We start from the raw sequence: 23,773 nt of genomic DNA, 5'->3' as shown, positions 1-23,773 counted from the left end.
CTATCATTTTACATAATTATTATGTACTAATTTAGATTAAACTATTACTGTCTGGTTGCATATCCATAATAATAATAATAATAATAATAATAATAATAATAATAATATTTATTTTTAAGCACCTTTCATGACATGAAATGCAGCTCAAAGTGCTTTACAGAGCAATAATAAAGCACAAGTGCTTTACAGAAAAAGTACAAATAATTTGACAAAGCAAAAAAGAAAAGCAAAAGCATGAAACAACATTAAAATATATATTATTGTTATATTATTAACACTATTTGACATGTTGCTTGTTTCAGATGCTGATCCAGTGGGAATAGCATCAGGTCCAGATGCTGATCCAGTGGGAATAGCATCAGATCCAGATCCTGATCCAGTGGGAATTGCATCAGGTATGAAATCATACAATAAACCACAATAATTCAACTGCTGAACAGCCTTGTTTCTGCACCACCTGGAACATTCCACAAGCTGAGTGCCGTGCCATGAGCTTGTAGATCTGCCATTTTTGAAAAATCTTGACATTTTGGGCAAATCTTTGAAAATATATATATGTTTAAAGCGAACATTTTTAACTCAAATCTTTGCTTCTGGGGGGTCCCTGTAACAAAATATTTTGAGTTGGGGGTCGGCAGCCAAACACATATAACTTTGGGTGGTCCTTGACATGAAAAGGTTTGAGAACCACTGATATAGAAACATAAGTTGTTCAGACATTTTGTAGAATCGGAACCTCAGGCCTTAATGGGTTAAGTTGGTTATTGGTTCTATAAATCAGGTTTGATATATTTTGGATGAATTGCCCCTCAGCCCTGATGCAGTGCAGTATGTGTGTGTGTGTTTGTCTTGTAGTGACAACCTGCGGCCACACGGTGGAACAGATGACTCTGGCTCAGGTGAAGCAAAGCCACCCGTCTGGGTTCTTCCATGTCAGCGTCCCTCTGCAGTCCTACCAGCCTACCAGGCTCTGCCAGTCACTACAACTCTTCTGTGACAAGTGTAAAACCATGTACGTACAGTATAAAACCCTATGCTTAGCGTCGCCGTCGGGTGCTATCATTGATAAGAACAGCTGAATGGACCTCCAAGCTCACAATGAGGTTGGAGGTCAAAAGGGGGTGGAGCCTGGAGTCAGCTAAACCAGCTAACTCCACCCCCCTTTGGTGGAGTTAGCTGGTTTAGCAGAAAGTTTGAGGATCCAATGGAGTTAGCTGCTTTTGTCAGAAGCGCTTCATAGTACTTTCCATTGGTTCAATATTTTTTTTACCAACACACAGACGTAAAGGGTGTTCAATAGCACTGGTTTATGGAAAGAAAATGCAAAAGCGGAAAAATGGAGTTAGCTGGTTTCTGCCGAACAGCATCGATATAAAGATTGTGAAGTGTAGACTTACTAGTCTGTTTGGAATAAGTCTGTCTCATGATTTAACTGGAAGTCTTAAAGGGCAAGACCACTTTGGTAGAGGTTTGGGTTGTGTAGTTACCTTGCCATGATGTAACTCCAAAGGTGGACAAGAAATCAAAAATAATTGCTCCATTGATTAGAAATTGATCATTGAAAATATGCTCCTCGTTGACTTGCTGAAACAGCTCTCAAAGTCACTCTTTTAGAACATAAAAAAACGCCAAAAAAAAAAGTTGATTCAGACAATATAGAACATCACCAAACCCAGTACTGTTTATTTTTATTTTTTTTATGGTAACTCATTCTCTGCCAGACTTATTTCTGGCTGTGTTTGCCCACTGCCAGCGATTTAGTATTTTTTAAAACTTTAACATTTTCACAATTTTTTTTTTTTTTTCATTATGATCGCCAAGTCCAATCGTTTATAAACACACCGGCGATACGTGCACGTCGCTCAGACAACAAACATTACGATCGGGGCGGAGTCTCTGTCCACCACCCCAGCGTAAAAACACCATGTTTGGCCATGTGAACGGAAAACACACTTACTTTTTCACCTCGCCACAGTCCTCGCTAAATCCCTTATGATCGCGAGTTCAACTGTTTGTAGACACACATAGACCGGTGGGATTTCTGAAATATGTGATTGTTAGAGGCATTTGGGGGTAAAAGTCGGGAACAAGGCCATTTTACATAATTCAAGGGTGCTGAATCAGAAAAACACGGTTCCCAAGCAAAATTCTTAGTGCTTAACCTCCTAATTTGCATATCAAAATGGCTGCCGATTTTGAAGTATTTCTTAAACAACTCTATAACAAAGCAAGCAAATCTGACAAATAAAGTGTATATATTTATGTTCTGAGGGTCATACAATGTGTGGAAGATATTTGTAATGTAATAAATGTAAATAAATGTAAATAAATATGCAAATTAGAGGCCACCATTACATAAAATGATGTACCGTAGTACTCAAACGGTGCAAAAGGTGCATCCCCCTTATTTTGTTCCTAATTATCTGTATTTTTGCCATCCTTAGGACATCTAAAATACATACTTTTTCCCCATGCTAAATGTTTAGTTTTTGACCTTCTAATCTGCATATCTGAATGGCTGCCAAATTGGCAAATTCGCACCTTTATCTTCAATAACTCTGTGGCCAGGCAAGCAAAATTGACAAATGAAGTGTCTACAGTTTCTACAATGTGAGTAAAGAATTTGTAAGTAATATAATATGATATGATAATATAATATAATAATCAGCCTACTCCGAAATATGCAAAATAGCGGCCCCCATAACAGATAACGGTTTAGTACTCTAAAGATACTGTATTGGCCATTGTTGAACGAAAGTCTAGACACTAGACCACATTCATACAAGGAGGTTGATCATCACTCCGTTGCTGACATGCACACATGGCTGTGCATCGTAACCCAGATTTCCGGCATTTGCAACGAAGTGTTGTGCATTGCTTATGGCATGCACATTAAATCATTTCTATAGGCTATACTAGCATGGAACAGGTTGGACTAGGCTAGAGTAGGTTGTACTAGACTCTAATACTCTCTATTAGGCTTTACTAGTCCCTTGTCAGCCCTGTAGATACTCAGACCATAGGGACTAACCACTGTGTACACAGGCCATAGCTTGTGTGTGCACGAGCAATAAATAGTTTTGCATGAACCTTTGTAGACCATAGTACAGATCTGCCTTGTACAGCCTAATATAGCCTAGTACAGCCTAGCAAAGCCTACTAGAGATTAAAAAATCACACCCTGTGTGAAGGTAGCGGTGCCTTTGATACATTTTGTCATCGATATGTGTTTATAATGTGTTTATAGCCATGTGTCGCGTGAAGCTTGACCAATCACTTTGTTGACGCACCTGACCAATCAGAACGTTGACGCACACAGACAAAGTCAGGTATAGAGCGGCTAGAGCCGCTAAAATGCCTATTAGAGACCAGTAGAGTCTAGTACTGTACAGCCTAGTACATCCAAGACTAGTCCAGCCTTTTGGGAGAACAGACTAGGGGAGGGTGGTATAGGCTATACCAGCATGGAACAGGCCGGACTAGGCTAGACTAAGTTGTAATAGGCTGTACTAGACTCTAATAGGCTCTATTAGGCTGTACTAGGCTCTTGTCCGCCCTGTAGATCCTCAACCCATAGGGACTAACCACTGTGTACACGGGTAATAGCTTGTGTGTGCACGAGAAATAGTTTTGCATGAACATTTGTAGGCCAAAGTAAAGTACTGCCTTCTATAGCCTAATAGAGCCCAGTAAAGCCTAGCAAAGGCTGCTAGAGCTGAAAGCAGACCATTAGAGCCCAGCAGAGACTAGTAGAGTAAAACCTAGTACACCCAGGTCTAGCCTAGTCCAGCCTGGTGGGAGAACATAATAGGGGAGGGGGTACCAGGCTATGCTAGGACTGATAAGGCTGGACTAGGATAGATGAGGCTGTACTACGCTGTTCTAGACTCTAATAGGCTATATTAGGCTGTACTATGCTCTTGTCAGCCCTGTTGATCCTCAACCCATAGGGACTAACCACTGTGTACACGGGCAATAGCTTGTGTGTGCACAAGCAATAGTTTTGCATGAACCTTTGTAGACCATAGTACAGATCTGCCTTGCACAGCCTAATAGAGCCTAGTACAGCCTAGCACAGCCTACTAGAGCTTAAAACAGCCTATTATAGACCAGTAGAGTCTAGTATAGCACAACCTAGTACACCCATGACTAGTCCAGCCTTTTGGGAGAACAGAATAGGGGAGGGGGTACAAGGCTATGCTAGGACTGATAAGGCTGGACTAGGATAGATTAGGCTGTACTAGGCTGTACTAGACTATACTAGGCTCTATTAGGCTGTGCTAGGCTCTTGTCAGCCCTGTAGATACTCAGACCATTGGGACTAACCACTGTGAACACGGGGAATAGCTTGTGTGTGCACGAGCAGTAGTTTTGCATGAACCTTTGTAGACCATAGTACAGATCTGCCTTGTACAGCCTAATATAGCATTGTACAGACCAGCACAGCCTACTGGAATTTAAAACAGTCTATTAGAGACCAGTAGAGACTACAACATCAAAGCCTAGTACACCCAGGTCTAGCCTAGTCCTGCCTTTTGATGGAACAGACTAGGGGACGGCGATATAGGCTATACTAGCATGGAACAGACTGGACTAGTTAAGACTAGGTTGTACTAGGCTCTATTAGGTTGTACTAGGCTGTGCTAGTCCCTTGTCAGCCCTGTAGATACTCAGACCATTGGGATTAACCACTGTGTACACGGGCAATAGTTTGTGTGTGCACCACCAATAGTTTTGCATGAACATTTGTAGGCCAAAGTAAAGTACTGCCTTCTATAGCCTAATAAAGCCAAGTACAGCCTAGCAAAGCCTGCTAGAGCTGAAAACAGACTATTAGAGCCCAGCAGAGTCTAGTACAGTAAAGCCTAGTACACCCAGGTCTAGCCTAGTCCTAGGACTAGGCAGTAATAGGCTGGACTAGGCTGTACTAGGCAGGGCCCATCGGGGGTGGGGGGGGACACAAGCCTGTATGGCAATCAACTGAAAAGTTAGGCTACATAGCTTAAACAATTTCAGCCTTTCCCTGTTGGCCGTCTAAGCGCATCTAGGAAGTTTCATAGGTTTTCGAAGCTGGGAATTGGAGTTATGGCTGTTTAAAGCCCAGCCAATAGGAACACAGAGGGGCGGGGCTTAATACATTTCAGCTAGTCCCTGTTGGCCGTCTAAGTGTACCTATAGCCATCCCCATCCCACTCTATATAGTTGTGTTGAAAGTAGTTTGTGTTCAGTTATCAGTACCAGTTCTGTGGCTCTAACTCATTCTGGGGGTGAGTTATACATGGGGGCAATTTATTTTTTGGTCATCAGGGGCCAAATGTACCAGGATTTTTCCATGATCTAAATATGTATTTTAGATGTCTTAAGGATGGTAAACATACAGATAAGTAGAAATAAAATAAAATAAGGGGGATGCGGATGGATCACTTTAAGTACGAAACCGTTTTCTGTAATAGTGGCCTCTAATTTGCATATTTATTTACATTTATTTACATATATTACATTATAAATACCTTCCACACATTGTCTGACCCTCAGAATATAAATATATACACTTTATTTGTCAGATTTGATTGCTTTGTTATAGAGTTATTTAAGAAATACTTCAAAATCGGCAGCCATTTTGATATGCAAATTAGGAGGTTAAGCACTAAGAATTTTGCTTGGGAACCGTGTTTTTCTGATTCAGCACCCTTGAATTATGTAAAATGGCCTTGTTCCCAACTTTTACCCCCAAATGCCTCTAACCTCCTTATAGAAGGCCTTTTTTCTGAAATCCCTCCTGTCTTTTAACAGGGTAGTTGTGTAAGTGGCCCAGAGAAGAAATTTTCAATCGGCGACATTCCATTTTGCAGTAGTAGCAGTTCCTAAACAGCGTTCCATGGCGGAGAAAAACAAAGCCGAGATAATGCCGTTTTAGAGGGGGACTTAAACAGGAAGCAGACGGAAACGAAAATCTTCGATTGACGTCATTTCCGTATCCGGGTGTGCTACAATGAAATGTGTCACTTCGAGAGATGAAGGACAGTGAGATCTTTTAAAATCAACGTTTTTTGCAAAATTACGTTTTTTACCTCAGTGGCGGATTTGGTAATTGGAAAAAAATACGTTTTTTACGTCAGCGGCAGTGAATGACTTAACTTCCTGTTGATTTTACTATCCACGGATCCAGTCCGGTCCAGTCCGGTCCATTTCTTAATAAAAATGCCTAAATCAACAGGAAGTTGACATTTGTATTTAAAAAACAAGCAGTAGTGTGTTTGGTGTTCTATAATGTCTGAATCAACTGTGTTTACGTTAGTTTACGGGCTAAAAGAGTGACTTTGATGTAAGTCAATGAGGAGTACATTTAGATTTATCAATTTCTAATCAATGGAGCAATTATTTTTGATTTCTTGTCCAACTTTGGAGTTACATCATGGCACGGCAAATACACAACCCAAACCTCCGCCAAAGTGGTCTTGCCCTTTAAGAATAAATAAATAAATATATAATATTATGATGGAATTAATTGACTGCAGCCGCCAGCCAAAAGCTGTTAAACGTTGATGGAAAGTTAATCACCTCATTTGGCTGGTGGCATTGTGAAAGTGCAGTGATGGGCCTCTAACAACCACTGTCCAGTGGGGTAGATTATTTTAAATAATACATTGGCACTGCTGTCTCTACACTTATTTCACCTCTTTGGATAGAGAATGTGTTTAAAAATGAACAGCAACTCGCCATTTTACTCGACGTTACTGCCGACCGTTTAGTGTAAGTATGCCGTTGTTCTGGTCTTGAAGGGAGCCATTGTTTTCCATAAAATGTGGAAAACAATGGTGTGAAAATCAACTTGCAAGGACTTGAAACTCGCTTCAGATAGGTGATACAACAACACAATACATTGTATTGCTCCGTTGTTATTTCTCAAAGTCAGTTCATCGTTGCATTTGAACATTTTGTTAACGCACGGATTGATTTGAAAAGTCTTGATGAAAATAGTGATTGATTTACAAACGCAATTAAATGCAAAATGGTCTTGTGTTTATGTGTGATATAGTACTGCAAAGCTGTGAGTAGAGAATGACATGCATTTTTAGACTGGTATCCGGTCCTTTAACCCAGTGGTTCTCAACCAGTGGTCCGGGGACCACCAGTGGTCTTTGAGGGGGTTCCAGGTGGTCCCCAGCTAAATGATGGAGAGTTGGTAACCAAATGAACCCTTATAGATCTTTAACTCTTGAGTTTAAAAAGAAACCAAATGGACCCTCATAGATCTTTAACTCTTGAGAGCAAAAAATGAAACCAAATGGTCCCTTATAGATCTTTAACTCTTGAGAGCGTAAAATGAAAGTTAAATTATTGTTAACACATTGTGTGCCAGAGGTTTATTAAAATAGGGTACGTTCAGTGCCTGCATATCTTCCATCCACTTACGTTGATATGTTTCGTGCTGTAGAAGCCCCGACGCGGAAGTGCATGTAAACAAAGCGTGCGTGCAAGACGGCGGAGGGTCCCGACTAACGCCTGGAACAATAATATTTCTAACGCGATCCTCCATTGCAGAGTGAACGCCGTCCGAAAACGGCTCACTTCCACCACGTTAAAAAGAAATGGAGATATTAAGCTTTTAGTCAAGGAGTTAACATTGGAGCGGCCGACCGGAAGGATTTTTGACATGGATCCACATCCGGCCTCTCCTTCTCAGAGACTCCTTGGATGATCCCAAAGTTTCGTTAGAGCGCCCCACGCGGGCCCCACGTATATTAAAAAAAAAGGGCCAAAAACGGCATTACTTAATTTATCAAGAAGTCTACACAATTAGAGAATGTAGAAGAAGTGTTATTTTGATCAATGTTGGCCTGCTATCTCTCCTATGGTACCAACATCATTCCAGCATGGAATTGTGGACAAAATCTTATCCAACAATAACAAAATATTCTAAGGTTTGGGTCTGAGAGTCAGAATCAAACGGTTGTTCCGTGGCCAATAAGTAATGGACCTTGATATGAAAAGGGTTGAAACCCACTGTTTTAACCCAGTAAATCCGGGAAAGCGTCTATTGTTGGCTACAGTGGTTTTGGGGTGTGAACTACTCCTTTTAATGTGCCTCTGTCCCTGTTCCAACCTCCTCCTCCTCCTCAGGCGGAACATTCCAGATGATGGCACGGTGGCCGGCCTCTTCTTGGAGGCCATGAAGGACGGTGGTCTCTGTGAGGAAGAGTGGGCCGTGTCGTCTGTGGACGACGAACTACTTCCTGTCAAAAATATTCCCGGCTCCTACTCCGTCGTACCCATGACTGTTTACATGCCTCGACAGGTCTTCAGTGAGGCAAAGGCTCTGGTCTTTGTGCAAGGTAAGCTTTAACCCATTATTAATGTCTTCTAAATCCCAACAGTATTCTGAAAAAAAAAACGTATGTTTCTATATCAGTGGTGCTCAAACTTTTTCATGTCAAGGACCCCCTAAATTATATTTATTTGGCCGCCGACCCCCCATCTCAAAATGTTTAGTTCCAGGGACCCCCCAGAAGCATAGATTTGAGTTAAACATGTTCGCTTTAAAACTATATATGTTCAAAGATGTGCACACATTTTCATATTTTTTTCTAAAATAGCAGTGCTACAAGCTCATAGCGTGGCACTCGGTGCCGCGCTATGAGCTTGTATATCTGCTATTTTTGAATAGCCAAAGTGTAAAATGATGCTTTTTAGCTCAAATCAGAAAATGACACAAATGCGTTCCAGGTCTTAATGGGTTAATAGGCCTGTGACAAACAGCCAAAAAGGGTTTTTGAGATACCCCTACCGGAGGTACGACCAAACACAACATAGTGTTTCCTCATCTCTAAGGCCCTCCCATACATGAAATGGATTGTTGACTATAACAATATTTTGCTGCAAAAGCGGTGAAATTGATATATAAAGTTATACACCCCAAACAAAAAATAAAAATATTGTGTTTGGTTCTACCTCTGGTAGGGGTACCTCAATGTTTTGGGGCCATTGTCACTAGCCTATAAGCAGTTGATTTCCTCGACTGAAAACTGTTGACGAAAAACTTCCGTTGTCTACATTTTATTTTTCACTGACGAAAACAAAATAAAATATAAAATAAAAAAAATAAAACTATGATGATTATGACTAGATATATTGACAATTTCATCAACAAATACAAACTAGAAAGATTTTGGGGAGGAACTACTGGAGAAGAGATCCAGTAGAACTAAGACAAGTCATTTTGTGCTGGGCTGCACTCGAAATGGGTGTCACACTCGAAAATAGCCGATCTACAAGCTCACATGAAGTAATTGAAAACAATACGGCCCCCTCACACATTAGAAGGCCAATGTCAGTCATCAGAACCAAGGACGGGTGTTTTCATGATTCAAATGGAGTTTGAAGTTACAATTGGTTTGTATAGGAAGGGGACGTGTCTGATTTATGTCAAATATCTAAATACTGAATCAAGCAACTTAAAAACTGTCAGATGGGTGGGCCACGAACACTTTTGTGATTTTCTTGTGGGTCCCTTCATCCAGAGAAGGTTGCATTATGCGATTTTACCATTCCACTTGTTTCCCCCTTTTTATTGGCCCATTTTGCATTTTTGTGTCATTTGTCTGTGGGGTGACATTATTCTTTTTATGATCAGTGGCTGCCTGCCTTCCAGGTTAGAGAGACCTTCTCCAAAGCCAGAAGGTCACACATTTCATCTTTGAAACAGACCGTGTGCATCAGTCATTCTTTTTTATATTGTTGAGAAAGACACTGAAATATATTCCCGTCATTGAATTATTGGCTTAGGAATGTGACAAAAACAAAAAAAGAATCCATGAAAATAAGTATTTTTTTATCTATTAGAATTGTTTGTGTTGAAAAAACCTGCTTCTTCATTATTCGATTAACCTACAGTATATGAGCGAGATTAAGTCGGTTATATGTTCGATATATGTTCGGTTCATTGCACAGCCATACCAGAGGCTCTAAATCGTTTTGTTACTTTTTACCCAACAGAAAAAAACCTGATGGTTGGTTCGGTCTCAGACAGGCTGCTTCGGTGTGCTCTGCTTTAACTTGTTTTTTTTGTAACAAACTGTTTGGTTGAATGCACCCTACTAATTAGATTAAACAGGGGCAGCCATAGCTGACTGGGTAGAGAGACTAGAGAGAGGCCCTCTCTAACTCTTGAGGATGTACAAATGGAACCAAATGCACTTTGGTAATTTACGGGGAGCAAAAATAAAAACATTTCAAATTTGAAATATGGAGATACGATGTCTATATGCTTCATTCAAATGAAGGTTAACTTGAGTTGACCGTGACTCTTCACAGGGTCGACGTTGGAAGAGACACGTAAGATCTGTCAGTCAGAAGACGGACCCCGACACATTGTCCCCATCAGGGCACTGCAAGGTCACATGGCGCTGTTGGACCTCTCTGCTCCGTTTCTGTTCCAGGGAAGAAGGGGAAGAAAGCGGTACTACGGGTCAGTATACCTAGCTTATTAACACATTACCCGCCATGATATTAAACATTGTTTTTGTTATCCCCATGCCAGCGTAATTATCTTAAATAGACGATTGTTGAAACGCCGTGGAAGCCACGTTGTGTACAAAAACAAAAGAAACGTCTCCGTGGGTTGGGGAAGGGATCCGTGTATCCACTGGAATGATAACATTCCAACCGCGATCGGCTTTTTTATTTTTTTCTAAAAATGGAATGACATCGTCTACTGCTTCTCTGAGTGACGAGGGATCATTCCTCTTTTAATGCCCCCCAGCTCCTGGAATGCCCTACAACACATTTTAAAGTGTGTTTCTATGCCATCACTTGGCACTGTGTAAAAGGATAGTCACCCCCATGGAGTTCATGGATATTTTTTTTGTTTCTGTCGCATTCCTAAGCCAATAATTTGGTGGTAGGAGACACAAAGAGTCTCCTTTGTGTCTCCTACCGGAACCGCTGACTACCGGTCCGCTGGTCATCAAATTATTGACTCTTTTTTTTGGGTAACGGGGGATATGGGGGAGCTTTCAGGTAGGACAGGGCCTAGTCTTTATCATTACTCAACTAATGTGATTTGTATAGACCCCTTAACAGACGACGTCATACTGGCTGCGTGCAGCCAGTATGCGCGCAACGAAACCCATTATATCAGGTCTCGTTAGGACGCGTCTCACTAGCCAACACACACAAGAGGGGGTTGGGGTGTGCTGAAACCAGTGCACCCCGAAACAGGTTGGGAATTGATTGCGTGAAACAATCACCTGTGCGTCCAGGCTCAATGTTAGTAAACAAATAATTGGTCTATAGACCATGTCACCATAATAAAAGGTCAGTAAAGTAAAATACCCCAAAAAAGGGTGAGTGCAAGTAAACGAGCCCAAATTAATGAAAAACAGACTTGAAATTGCTTAATACTGCATGTTTACCCAGCAGAGAAAACATAACTTTTTGGTAAAGTTGTTACACAAAACACATCTATAGACATTCTGACATGATACTATACATAACTAAACCGATTTAAATTACCCCAAAAAAAATGTACTGCACATATTAGGGCTGGGCTATTAACCCTAAATAAATCAATAAGTTATTGATGTATTCGTATTAATAGTTTCATCCCTAGCTGTGTTACATGAATGATTTATATTATTTTGCTGCTGATTTGCGTAGCGGAATGGTGTGCTGGTGGCAACACCAGCACACCATTCCCTCGAGGACGTTTACTGATACGTTTATTATGTAAGGGCTGTGACTATTGATCGTGTTCTTATCGATTATTAAATCTATATTTTTTAAATGAATCCAAATAACCTTGAAGCGTGTTTATTTCACGTATCAACTCATTGTTATTGAGGGTGTTAACGGGGCAGTTGATGTACTGCAAGTGATTCCTATCTATATGTGCATTTCAGGTGCAAGCAGTGTTCTGACGTGAACCTGGCTGATCCAAATCCATTTGAAGACGTGGACGTCGTTAACGAGAAGACTGTCGCCGCAGGTACTGTATGCACTGGGTCGACCCGAGTCCCTCAGGGCTCTATACTATTGGCTTTTCTGTTTTCGCACCAAGTTCCAAGAGTGTCTGCCTGCCTGCCTGCCTGCCTGCCTGCCTGCCTGCCTGTCTGTCTGTCTGTCTGTCTGTCTGTCTGCCTGCCTGCCTGCCTGCCTGCCTGCCTGTCTGTCTGTCTGTCTGTCTGTCTGTCTGTCTGTCTGTCTGTCTGTCTGTCTGTCTGTCTGTCTGTCTGTCTGTCTACCTGTGTGTGTGTGTGTGTGTGTGTGTGTGTGTGTGTGTGTGTGTGTGTGTGTGTGTGTGTGTGTGTGTCGTGCCGTGACCTCAGTTGTCTCGGTGTTGTGATGTTTACACTGCTGTTGACCTGTCTCTTGTCCTCCGTAAGCAGTTCTGTTTATACACACACACACACACACACACACACACACACACACACACACACACACACACACACACACACACACACACACACACACACACACACACACACACACACACACATCCACAACATGTTTGTGTGTGTGTGACTGTGTGGTCTCTGATGATTTATGTGCTGCTTATCTCCTCCTCTGTCTGATGGCGTTACTTTGATCCTGCTTAAAGGCCACTTCCCCCTGCCCGGCCCTGTTTGAAACGCTCTCCTACGTCTTACCCTGTCTGTCTGCTTCTTACCCTGTCTGTCTGCTTCTTACCCTGTCTGTCTGCTTCTTACCCTGTCTGTCTGCTTCTTACCCTGTCTGTCTGCTTCTTACCCTGTCTGTCTGCTTCTTACCCTGTCTGTCTGCTTCTTACCCTGTCTGTCTGCTTCTTACCCTGTATGTCTGCGTCTTACCCTGTCTGTCTGCTTCTTACCCTGTCTGTCTGCTTCTTACCCTGTCTGTCTGCTTCTTACCCTGTCTGTCTGCTTCTTACCCCGTCTGTCTGCTTCTTACCCTGTCTGTCTGCTTCTTACCCTGTCTGTCTGCTTCTTACCCTGTATGTCTGCTTTTTACCCTGTCTGTCTGTTTTGGCTTTTTACTATTCTGCTGCTGCTGTTGAGGTATTTCTAATTGTCTACCCCACTACATCTCAGAGGCAAATATTGTACTTTTACTCCATTACAATTATTTGAAAACTTGAGTTACTAGTTACTTCTGATTTTGATTATTATTACAAAACATACATTACCCGCTTCAGCCCTATATACATTTCGGCCATTTGAAAATAGCCGATCTACAAGCTCACAATGTGTCGCGATGCGACACATTGTGAGCTTGTAGATCGGCTATTTTCAAAAGATTTCATACATTTGAAAACTTGTGAAATGGGACATTCTGCATAATGAGTACGTTTTACATTGCAGTAAAACGTTTGAGTATTTTTTTCCACCACTGGTAAAGACCAGAGCCAGACTCCTATATCGGTCTGGTCGATTATCAGGCCCTTTGTGATGACATTGGTATCGGCAGTTAAGGCTCCTCCCATGCTCCTTCCGACATGGGAAGAAACTATAGGTTACAAACATAACCGCGGGTATTCGAGTATTACTCACTCAATGACTCACTTATGGGAGAGCGCCCCCTGTGATCACGCCAGGGGGCGCGTTCCCATAAGCGAGACATTGAGTGAGTAATACGAAGTTACCAACATAACCTCGGTTATTTGAGTATTACGAGCGAGATATCTCGCTTATGTTAGAGTCTCACCAGGGGGCGCTCACAGGGAACGCTCTCCCTTAAGCAAGATATTGATTGAGTAATATGAAAATAACTTCCATTTGGGACGAGCTTTCTGAACTGGTTCATAGAGTCAGGACATGTGGAGGTGCAGGAGGTTCTGAGCAAAAAGTTCTGAAACCAGCCATCAGACGTTCTGACATCAATGTGTTGTTATATCACATCCCCTTAAAACGTCAGAAAAAAATCACACCCAGTGTGAAGTGGGCGGTGTGTGGTCATCACAACATGACTCACTTAAAAAAAACATAAATATGTTTTTTTAAGTCCATACTGCTATTCATAGGGCTGCACATGTGTCATGTGTTTCGCTAGCCAATCACAGTCCTGAATTTCCAAAATCAGCCAATCACATTACAGCTAGTGGTGATGACACTAGCTGTAATGTGATTGGCTGACTTTGCAAAAGTATAGATTTGCATTGACTGTGGAAGGGTTAGCGTTGTAGACTGCATTGTAGACTATTGGCCAATCACGGTGCAGGATTGGTGTCCAAACCTCACTTATAGGGGGCGGTTACACCGCCCCAAAAACATGTATGGGCCTTCATGCAGCTGATGTGTGCCGATTTTTAAGCACATTCAACCTGGCATCCCTAATTTGGGCTTATCATTATAGGCGGAAATGTTCAACATGTTGTTCGAAGCGAGTTGTGAGCTTGTAGATCTGCAATTCTTTTTTAATTTTCTATTCTGGAAGATGTTTTTCAAACCAAGGGCTAGCATCCGGCTTGTAAATGTAGGCTATATAGGAAGTGTGACAGTTCATATGAATGGCCTATAGTCTTGCTATTTCACCGCTGTTTCACCCCTGCTGGTTGCAGAAGCAATTAGGCTCTATTCAAGCAGATGTGTTTCTGGCCGAACTTTACTCTTGACCCGCCCTCGCTGCTGTTTCAGCCAATAGCATTAATTCCCGTTTGCATTTCGGACCGGATATCAACCGGATATAGAAAGACGGCGGATTTGAAAGCGCTGCAAAATAGGCTTCATTTACGGTCTCTAGAAACCAATGGCGTGACGCTGTCCATATTTTTTTACGGTCTATGTTTCAAACTGATGGGTAATCGATGGGCTCAGACTCTGCAGAATGGGGATCGGCATCGTATTCGTATGTAACGACGCTCTGCCTTTTTCCTCTCTGACATGTTTCTCCTGTCCTGATTCAGCACCTGTGGTTGTAAAAATGTTCCTGCTCTGCTCTCCCCTCCCCTCCCTCATCTCCCCTCCCCTCTCGCCTCTCCTCTCCCCTCCCCTCCCCTCCCCTCTCTTCTCTCCCCTCCCCTCTCTCCTCTCCCTTCTCTCACCTCCCCTCTCTCCACTTCCCTCGCTCCCCTCTCTCCTCTCGACTCCCCTCCCCTCACCTCTACGCCCCTCTCCTCTCCTCCCATCCCATCCCCTCTCCTCTCCTCTCCTCTCTTAAATCACTGGAGTTTAAAGGTTTTTATGGTGTGTTTCCATCTGTTCTCCAGCCATGGGGGTGCAGCTGCTGCGGTATGTGCTGGTCATGAAGCTGCTGCTGCAGGATGCTACAGACAGCCTGGAGGCCCTGCTCTACAGAGACGCTGTAAGTTAAGATGCCTTTCTTTTTTTCTTTTCTTTTTTTTATCCCTCTGGGACCCATACATGAACGCCTCCTTTACGTTGGCATGCACGTTAAGGAACGGCACGTCCACTAGAGGGCAGTTCAGAGTGAACGTCTAGATCAATCATGAGCTAGATTTCCAATACTAATATGTATGCCTCCTCCATCCTCCAGTGTTACGGTGAAATTGGTGACCTGCTGAAATATGTGACCAATCTTGTGGACACATTGAGGTCTTGCAATACGTGTCCTAAATACCACTAGGTTCAACCCAGTTAGTAAACAAACGGCAGTGATTTTTTTTTTACGTTCGGACATTGACTTTCAGAATGAGAATCAGATTTATTGTCACACATCACAAAATAAGAAAGGGAAGAAGAGGTGGGAGGTATAACGGTGTATGAGCATAGCAGCAGATGTATACTGTGCATGATATACTTATGGACGTTAGTTAAGGTGCTAGAAAAACACACAAAAAGAGACAAAAGTCAGTGCGTTGTAAATGAGATTAAGGTGCAAAATGTCAGCGCATGTCGACCGCATAATCCACATAAAGTAGACTGACACTGGTATGGAGAATGCTTTCGACACGTTGTGTGAAGTCCATCTGATGCTGTTGTACATCGTATTGACAGTACTTGGTACAATATTAGCCTATAAATGGCCAATGAGCATTTAAAATGAGATATATATTTGCAATGATACTGGAAGCCTCTCAAATGTACATGTTAAATTAATGTATATTGATGAGAAGTATCCTTGTATTTTTCCATAGGGAGTTTAAGGTGAGTGTCCCAGGGTGGACTTCCTCCTGTAATGTTTGTCCCTCTGCCTATAGACGAAATGACGTCATACAGTAATGTTTAAAAGTTCTCGCCCACAACCTCTCCTCAAAAACCTTCAGCTATTCTGCATTCATCTTGTCTTGATTGAACTAGATGTACTGGTACTGCACGGTTATGTCTGTATCGGTAAGCTTTCAGAAAAGGAACAACATAATTAATCATTAATAACGCACAAAGGCGGACTAAATTAGACAGACAGAAGGCTTTGTCCGTATCCATAGCACGTAACCTTATGAAGAAGGTTTGAAAATGGGTGAAGTCGTCCTTTAATCCATTAAGACCGGGAACGCATCTGTGTAATTGTTTTTTGATTTCTTTGGCTATGCAAAAATAGCAGATCTACAAGCTCAGCACTCTGAGCACTCTGTGCATAGCGCGGCACGGAGTGCCGTGCTATGAGCTTGTAGATCTGCAATTTTGTTTTAAATCGTGAAAATGTGTGCACGTCTTTGAATATATATATATTATTTCAAGCGAACATCTTTAACTCAAATCTTTGCTTCTGGGGGGTCCTTGGAACAAAATATTTTCAGATGGGGGTCTGCGGCCAAATACATATCATTTTTGGGGTCCTTGACATGAAAAAGTTTGAGCACCACTATAGCAACATAAGTTTTTTCATAAAACAGTTAAGAAGACATTTGTAGAGTCCCCCAGAAGCAAAGATTTGAGTTACAAATATTCGCTTTAAAAAAACGATTTGCAAAAATGTTCATGATTAAAAAAAAAAAAAAAGCAGATCTACAAGCTCATAGAATGAACTTGTATATCTGCTATTTTTGAATAGCCAAAGAAATAAAAAAAATGTCACAGATGTGCTCCCGTTCTTAATGAATTAAGCTTGTAGCAAACTGAGTGTTTGACTTGGGAGCGGACGGTAATCCCAGCCTAATTAAGAGTCAGTGCAAATATCAAGCCCTGAAGAAGAGACCAGACTAACACGTATTAATGACTGTTGACTCTGTGCTCTCTCCGTGCATGCCAGAGAAGGAGAAATAGACCATTAGACCTCCGTGAGGTCCACGCTCTTGTGTGCCAGTGCGTTAAGTCCACCCTGACCAGCGTTGCCATGTTCGCTTATTATAAGCAACTTTGTGGTTGTTGTTATGTTGTTGTAAATATTGGTGGTTGCGGCTTGCATTTTTAGGGGTATTGCTTCCTAATGTTGTTTAAATCAGTGGTTCTTTTTTATTATTTCATTTGATTTAGCACACTATGAAAACAATACAAAAAACACAGAATATGCCAGGAGGAGCAAAGAAGCCCAAAAGGTTCTCAAATATTGTCATGTCAAAGACCCCAAAAATATGATGTATTTGTCCATGGACTCTCCCCGCCATCTGCAAATATGTTGTGCCCAATGCAAGATTTGTGTTTTTCTTTTTTATTTATTTTTGAAAATGTGGACCTCATCAGGAGGAGTTCTTCAACGTGTCAGCAGAGGAGGTGGGCTTCAGCCAGGAGCAGCAGAACATTGTGCAGAAAACCATGGATACACTCTGCCCGCCCGGGAGGGGCACGGGTACGGGTGAGTCTACAAATATCAATCCATAGTTGGATATTCTTTCGAATATTAACACATTTAAATCCACTTAAAATCCTTAAGATTGAGCTCTAAACTGTTTGTAAACATCGTGGAGATGTGACTGCTTCGACCAGTGAAAACCACGTGTCAAACGGAATCGCCATGTTGTAGTTAGAACGGTTTATGTTAAACGGTGATCAGCGAGGAGAAAAACTACACAGAGAAAATGGCGTTTCAGTTTCATCATTAGAACGAGGGCCGACGGGATCGGCAAAACCGGATCCCGGATAATTCCGTTTCCGGTGGTGCTACAATGAAATGTGCCGTATCGAAAATTGGAAAAAGTGCCATGTGAACTTTAAAAAAAAAAAAAACACCACTTTGCGTAGGTCTACGCGACTGGCACGTGGCGGCTTTAAATAGGTTCGCGTAGGTCTACGCGACTGGCAGTCAATGTGTTAAGATCGCGCGTTAAACTGTTTGTAGACAGGGTAGCAGTGTGAGTGGCCCAGAGAAGACCGTTTCGATCGGCGATCGGCCATTTTGAAATTGTCGCCGTTTATGTTAAACAGCGATCAGCGAGGAGAAAAAAAACTCCGAGATAATGGAGGATTAGGGGAAGATTTAGAGCGGAGGCGGGTGGGAACGAAAATCTCCGGATACGGATACAGTATTTCCGTTTCCGGGTGTGGTACAATGAAATGTGAACCTGCGAGAAAAAAAAAAAAAAAAAAGACCACTTTGCCTAGATCTACGCGACTGGCACGCTGCGCAATTATTTAGGTTCGCGTAGATCTACGCGATTGTCACGCAATGTGTTAATAATAAAAGAAGGTTCGCACTCGTGTGACGCAGTGGGTAAAGTGCCTGCCCACCAACCACCACAGAGGTTGTGAGGTTGCGGTGCATCCGGCTTTGTCGAGCGTATATACGGACACAATTGGCCCGTGTTCGGGGGAGGAAAGCTGGGTGGGGAGGAGGGTGATATGTGTCACTGCATGTAATCCTACAGGCTGGGGGGGGGGGGGGACCTGTCAGTGGGGACTGTTGGGCGGGAGGAGTAAGACGGAGGCACTACGTCCTCCTGGTGGGGGCTCCTCACTGGCAGGTGAGGGCAGAGAGACGCATTAACAAGAGCATTGCTGGGTATCAAATGTGTTGCCTTTTCAGCTTGTTTATAATAAGGTTGTAAAATCCAGGGTTATGGTTAAAGTGCAAAACTTACTCTGAACATCTCCCGGTTCGGAAAGGCTTTCCGAACTATAGTATGGAGAGTCAGATGTTAAAGGGATAGTTCACCCAAAAAAGTACTTATTTTCTATCAATTACACACCCCATGAATCCTTGAATTCATGGAGATGTTTTAGTTCTTGACGCATTCCTAAGCCAATAATTTGACTGCGCTACTCATACGCTGAGTCGGCGGTGCCCGGGATCGAACCCATGACCTTGTGAACCAAAGAGCTCTACCGAATGAGCTACCCGGACACAAATAAAAGATTACGCATAGTTAAATGTTCTCAAATAGAAACTTTAATCAAATCCAAGTTTTTCGAATCGATTTGAAAACTTTTCTGACTAAAATATGAGTAAACTAGTCAAAATGGGGATTGGCGTCTGACCCCAAAAATCTGGCGTGGTTCAGGCTCTTTAATTGGCAGAAGGAGTGATGTCGCCGTCTGACATTCTGACATGAGTTTATTAAGATTGAGCTATTATTGTCTTGGAAAGAAATCTCATTTCAGCCGATGTCATCCCCATATAGTGGGTGTTTAATTGCGTTGATGGCTGTAATGGCTGTAATAGAAAAGACGTTCCTTCATCAACAGACCAGAAGAGAAGTGAGCTGCTCCTCCAGCCAGTCCCAAGGACAAGAATGTGTAACCTCGCGTAAATCTGTACCGGCGGGCTAATGAAGCATATTGACAAACAGCAGCGAGTTCTCTCTCTCCCCATTAGTGAGCCAGGAGTCAGGATTAGCTTCCAGCCTCGTGGAACAGGAATTCATTGCAGAGGAGAGGAAAAAAAAACACAAGCAACTGATTGAGGATCACAGTTAACCCATTAAGACCGGGTACGCATCTGTGTCATTTTTTATTTTAGATGCAACCATTATTTTATAGCCTGGTAAACCCCCCTCCCTCCGGAAATCTCATTTGCATTTGATTTCAGGAAGGAGTCTGGGATCGCTCAGGGAGTAAAGCTGCCCGGTCCGCTGTGTGTCAGAACCAATCAGCGGCTGCTAGGGGCGGGATCATCAAATCACCTGCCAAGTAGCTTGAAAAAATGAAAATGTGGTCTGTCATCGATTCTGCTTCAGGAGTCTCAGATGGAAGTAGGTTGTGAAACAAAATGTGTGTCGCAAGCTTCTTCCATTTGACAGTCAGGTTAATTATTTTATACTTTGGCTATTGAAAAATAGCAGATGTACAAGCTCATAGTGCGGCACAGAGTGCCGCACTATGAGCTTGTAGATCTGCTATTTTTTTAATATAATTTTTTGATTATATATATTCTTTTAAAGTGAACATTTGTAACTCAAATCGTTGCTTCTGGGGGTCCCAGGGACGGCCAAATACAGATGCAGCCAAATACATATATTTTCTGTTGTTTGGTTGCTATATCAGTGGTGCTCAAACTTTTTCCATGTCAAGGACCCCCACAATTATATGTATTTGGACGCGGACCCCCATCTCAAAATGTTTTTTTTTTTGTAAAAATGTTTGCTTTAAATATATATATTCAAAGATTTGCACAAATGTTCACGATTTTTCAAAAAATAGCAGATCTACAAGATCTACAAGCTATGAGCTGGTATATCTGCTATTTTTCAGTAGCCAAAGAAATCTAAAATGACACGGATGCGTTCCTGGATTGAATGGGTTAAGGCCCTGCGCTGCGAGAGCCGTGTAGAGACCTTCCTTTAGAGTCCTTGGGACGGTGTGAAGCAATGTTGACATTAGACTCCCTTCAAAACCACTTTTTTTTGTTTAGAGCAGGGGCATAGGCAACCTTTCTGGGCACAAGGCCAGTGAGATTTACCAGTACTAGACAGTAAAAAAAACACCACTGTTATGTCTTATTATAGATAGTCTCGCATGGCCAGACTGTTGCCTCACACAATGTTCAAACGCTTCCGTCGTACAGTCTGGAGAAACGGAGGCTCTGAAAATGCTCAGAGGATAATAGCGGATGTGATGCCTCATCTCCGCCTCCAATTTTATCTGTACCGTCGCGCAAGTTTGTCCTAATATGAATCAAAATAATCAAAGTCTATATAGCTTGCTGCTTATCAGAAATGGAAATAAAAAAATAAAGTGGTAAAGATATTTTCGTGAATGGAAATGACGAAGAAATGACAGCTTCCTTTTTCAGCTTCCGGCTGAAAAAGGAACTCTGAGGACCCCTAGGGGGGGTATAGAGGGGGGTCCCTGCTTCATCTCTCTCTCAACTAGGGGGTCCTTGGCCTGAAAACGTTGAAGAGCCCTGAACTAGACTATATTATAGGCTGATAATTAGAGAAAACTAGACTATATTATAGGCCGATAAATAGAATAAACTAGGGTGACAATCTCAGAGTTACGGACCCAAAAGAGTCCATTTGGGACCCCTGGTGGTCCTCGGACCCGACGTTAAGAAACAGTGCATTACAGCAAGATCCATGGCTGCTGGTTGCAAAGAGGATGTCACTGTTTAACACTTTGTCGCTGTCGTGTGGAAACGGCATGTCCAAAACCTGTTCCTTTTTATTATTATAAATAAAGGTTTAATAGTCAAAATAGCAAATCGATTTACTATTTTCACTACTTTTGTGCTACTTTTTTTTTTTCAGGTGGGGGTCCGCAGCCACATACATATCTATAGGCTCTATGCACAGCAGCCATATGGAAAGAAATTGGGCCTCTTCTTACTTCCTTCACAGGTGTTACTAATGATACTAATGAAGGCTCTGTTCCATTCTGGTCAGGGTGCTGATATCGTGCATTTTGGCTCACTAGAAACACTCCATTTTGGTTCCCAAATAGCCCCTTATGGTGGGTGTGTAACTCTGAGAGTGTACAAATAGAACCAAATGGACCCTTACGGGTCCATTTGGTTCGCAAAAGTTTGAGAACCACTGTTCTTGTATACTGTACACCTCCTGTTCATTTCTAACAGTCACTTCCCAGATGGAGTTGAAGGTAATTTTTTAAGATTTATGAAGCATTATTTGTATTGTCCATCTCTCTCTCTCTCTCTCTCTCTCTCTCTCTCTCTCTCTCTCTCTCTCTCTCTCTCTCTCTCTCTCTCTCTCAGCAGCAGAGCGTCCGTGGCTCAGCCTGTGTCTCTCTGCGTACACAGCAGCGGACGGACAGACCTGCTACCAGATCTGCAACACACGCTGCACCGTCGCTCGGCCAGCGGTGCCAGATCTAGGGAGAGAAAGAAGCAACCAGGTCCACGAAAACAGCCCCAGCCCAAAAGAAGCGACTACTAAGGCTGCATGATCAACACACACAACCACCAAGTCCTTACAGTCATGTTGTACATGACATTTGTAAAGGTCGCTGTGTATTATTAATATAGTGTTTTGCATTTACAGTACTTTGCATTTGAGGCATAGTATTTTTGTTCTGGTTTTGTTGTGTTAAATACCAGTGACGTTTTTGTTGTTCAGGTTGAATGTGCAACCAAATTGAACATCGTCTCTGTCGGGTGGAAAGCTTGTATGACAACTCAATTTAAAAAAAAATTCAAAAATAACTGCAAGCTCTCAACGCAAACAAGTTGTGAGCTTTTAGATCGGCTATTTGTGCTGTTTTTGTGTGACACTAGTATTTAAAAGTATAGGACATTCATTTACAAAAAATAAAACATGAAAAGTTAAATATTGGAGATATGAGGTTTCTGCCCGACAGCAACGAAATGTCAAGTAATGTGTGAATCTATGGGAATCAGAATAGGGTTTGTTTAACTGTAAACTGTAAAAGTTTTGCTTTGCATATTCACTGTTCTTAGATAAACAACTTGTCAAGTTTTACTGACAATGTTACATACACTGTATGTTACATAGTGTATGATTCCATATTGTAATAATAACCTTTTCAAATAAATACAATAAGCTGAAGTTAAATGCTCACTGATCAACCATTCTCGGTGGCTGTATAATATCGTCGCTGTCAGGCAGAAACCTTGTATCTCCATAAACGTATGTTTTTTTTTCTTAAATTAATGCCCTACTTCAAAAGTCTCGCACAAACAAAAGTAGTGTGAAAACAGCTGATCTACATGCTCGTTGTGAGCTTGTAGATCAGCTTTTTTCGCAACTTTAAAAATGTTGTGAAAAATAACAAGTAAGGAACTGTTTTGGGCATACAAGGTTTTCACTATTTGAAGGCAGAGCCCTTTCAGTCAGAGTGCTATCGATGCAGGAGGCTATTATCTATAATCCTCTGTGTCTTCTCCCAGGCTCATTGTGTCATAATGGCTGCAGCTCCCGTCCAAATTGACCAGAAACCCACCAAGGAGCGTCCTTTCATTCAGCGGAGACCACCGGATCAATGCTCATCACGTGTGGATTACAAAACGAGGGGAGGGCGTTAACGTCTTAGAGAATAGGGGAACGCGTTTTCCTCTCTCTCTCTCTCGATGAGAACGAACGGTCCTGTAGGGATTTCGGTTGGACGTTGAAATGATACATTTTTGTGTCGGCCTTTACTTGAATTAAGTTTGTGTACTCGTCCAGAGAAGTGGATTGGATTACAATCGTCAAACACTAGCTCATTGACCAATCAGCCTCCAGTGCATCCTACATACTGTAACCCCACAGTCCATCTCTCTGAATCCAGGTTTATACTTCGTCCTACAACGGTCTCCCGTGCCTCCGTTATTTTCTCCACGTGGCACTTTCGCGCGATGGAGCACAAAGTTAGCCTTCAGTCTCTTTTCCTCTCTTTCATTCATCTACCAGCGCATTCTAAATCTGTCTCTCTCGCTCTCTCTCTCTCTCCCTAAGGTGATGTAGTTGTAATGGATTCACTCAAAAGAGATTGGGGAAGCAGAGAGTATTTCAACTAGTCCTGCAGTATTTCTATATCTGTTGATATTTCATTACGCAGAGCCTTTC

The 23,773-nt window shown here is 42.2% G+C and overlaps 1 protein-coding gene across 5 annotated transcripts in view; it reads left to right on the top strand.

Moving 5' to 3' along the window:
- The window catches only part of pot1 (protection of telomeres 1 homolog), a 120,863-nt gene extending 98,041 nt beyond the window's left edge, over positions 1-22,822 (top strand). For 3 of the 5 annotated variants that reach the window (XM_084058855.1, XM_084058856.1, XM_084058852.1), the window contains 8 exons: positions 303-395; positions 856-1,012; positions 8,125-8,336; positions 10,315-10,468; positions 11,901-11,986; positions 15,185-15,279; positions 17,559-17,670; positions 21,964-22,822. In XM_084058855.1, the coding sequence (XP_083914981.1) occupies positions 303-395; positions 856-1,012; positions 8,125-8,336; positions 10,315-10,468; positions 11,901-11,986; positions 15,185-15,279; positions 17,559-17,670; positions 21,964-22,154 (1,100 nt within the window). In that variant the 3' untranslated portion in view covers positions 22,155-22,822. The remainder of the gene's footprint in view (positions 1-302; positions 396-855; positions 1,013-8,124; positions 8,337-10,314; positions 10,469-11,900; positions 11,987-15,184; positions 15,280-17,558; positions 17,671-21,963) is intronic. The other 2 variants (XM_084058854.1, XM_084058853.1) reach the window with 2 other exon arrangements.
- Positions 22,823-23,773: the final 951 nt, after the last annotated feature.

Source organism: Gymnoscopelus microlampas, assembly GCF_963454915.1.
Source record: "Gymnoscopelus microlampas genome assembly, chromosome: 6".
Classification (NCBI taxonomy): domain Eukaryota; kingdom Metazoa; phylum Chordata; class Actinopteri; order Myctophiformes; family Myctophidae; genus Gymnoscopelus; species Gymnoscopelus microlampas.
The sequence above is the reverse complement of the archived record's forward strand: the minus strand, read 5'-3'. Positions and strand labels throughout refer to the sequence as shown.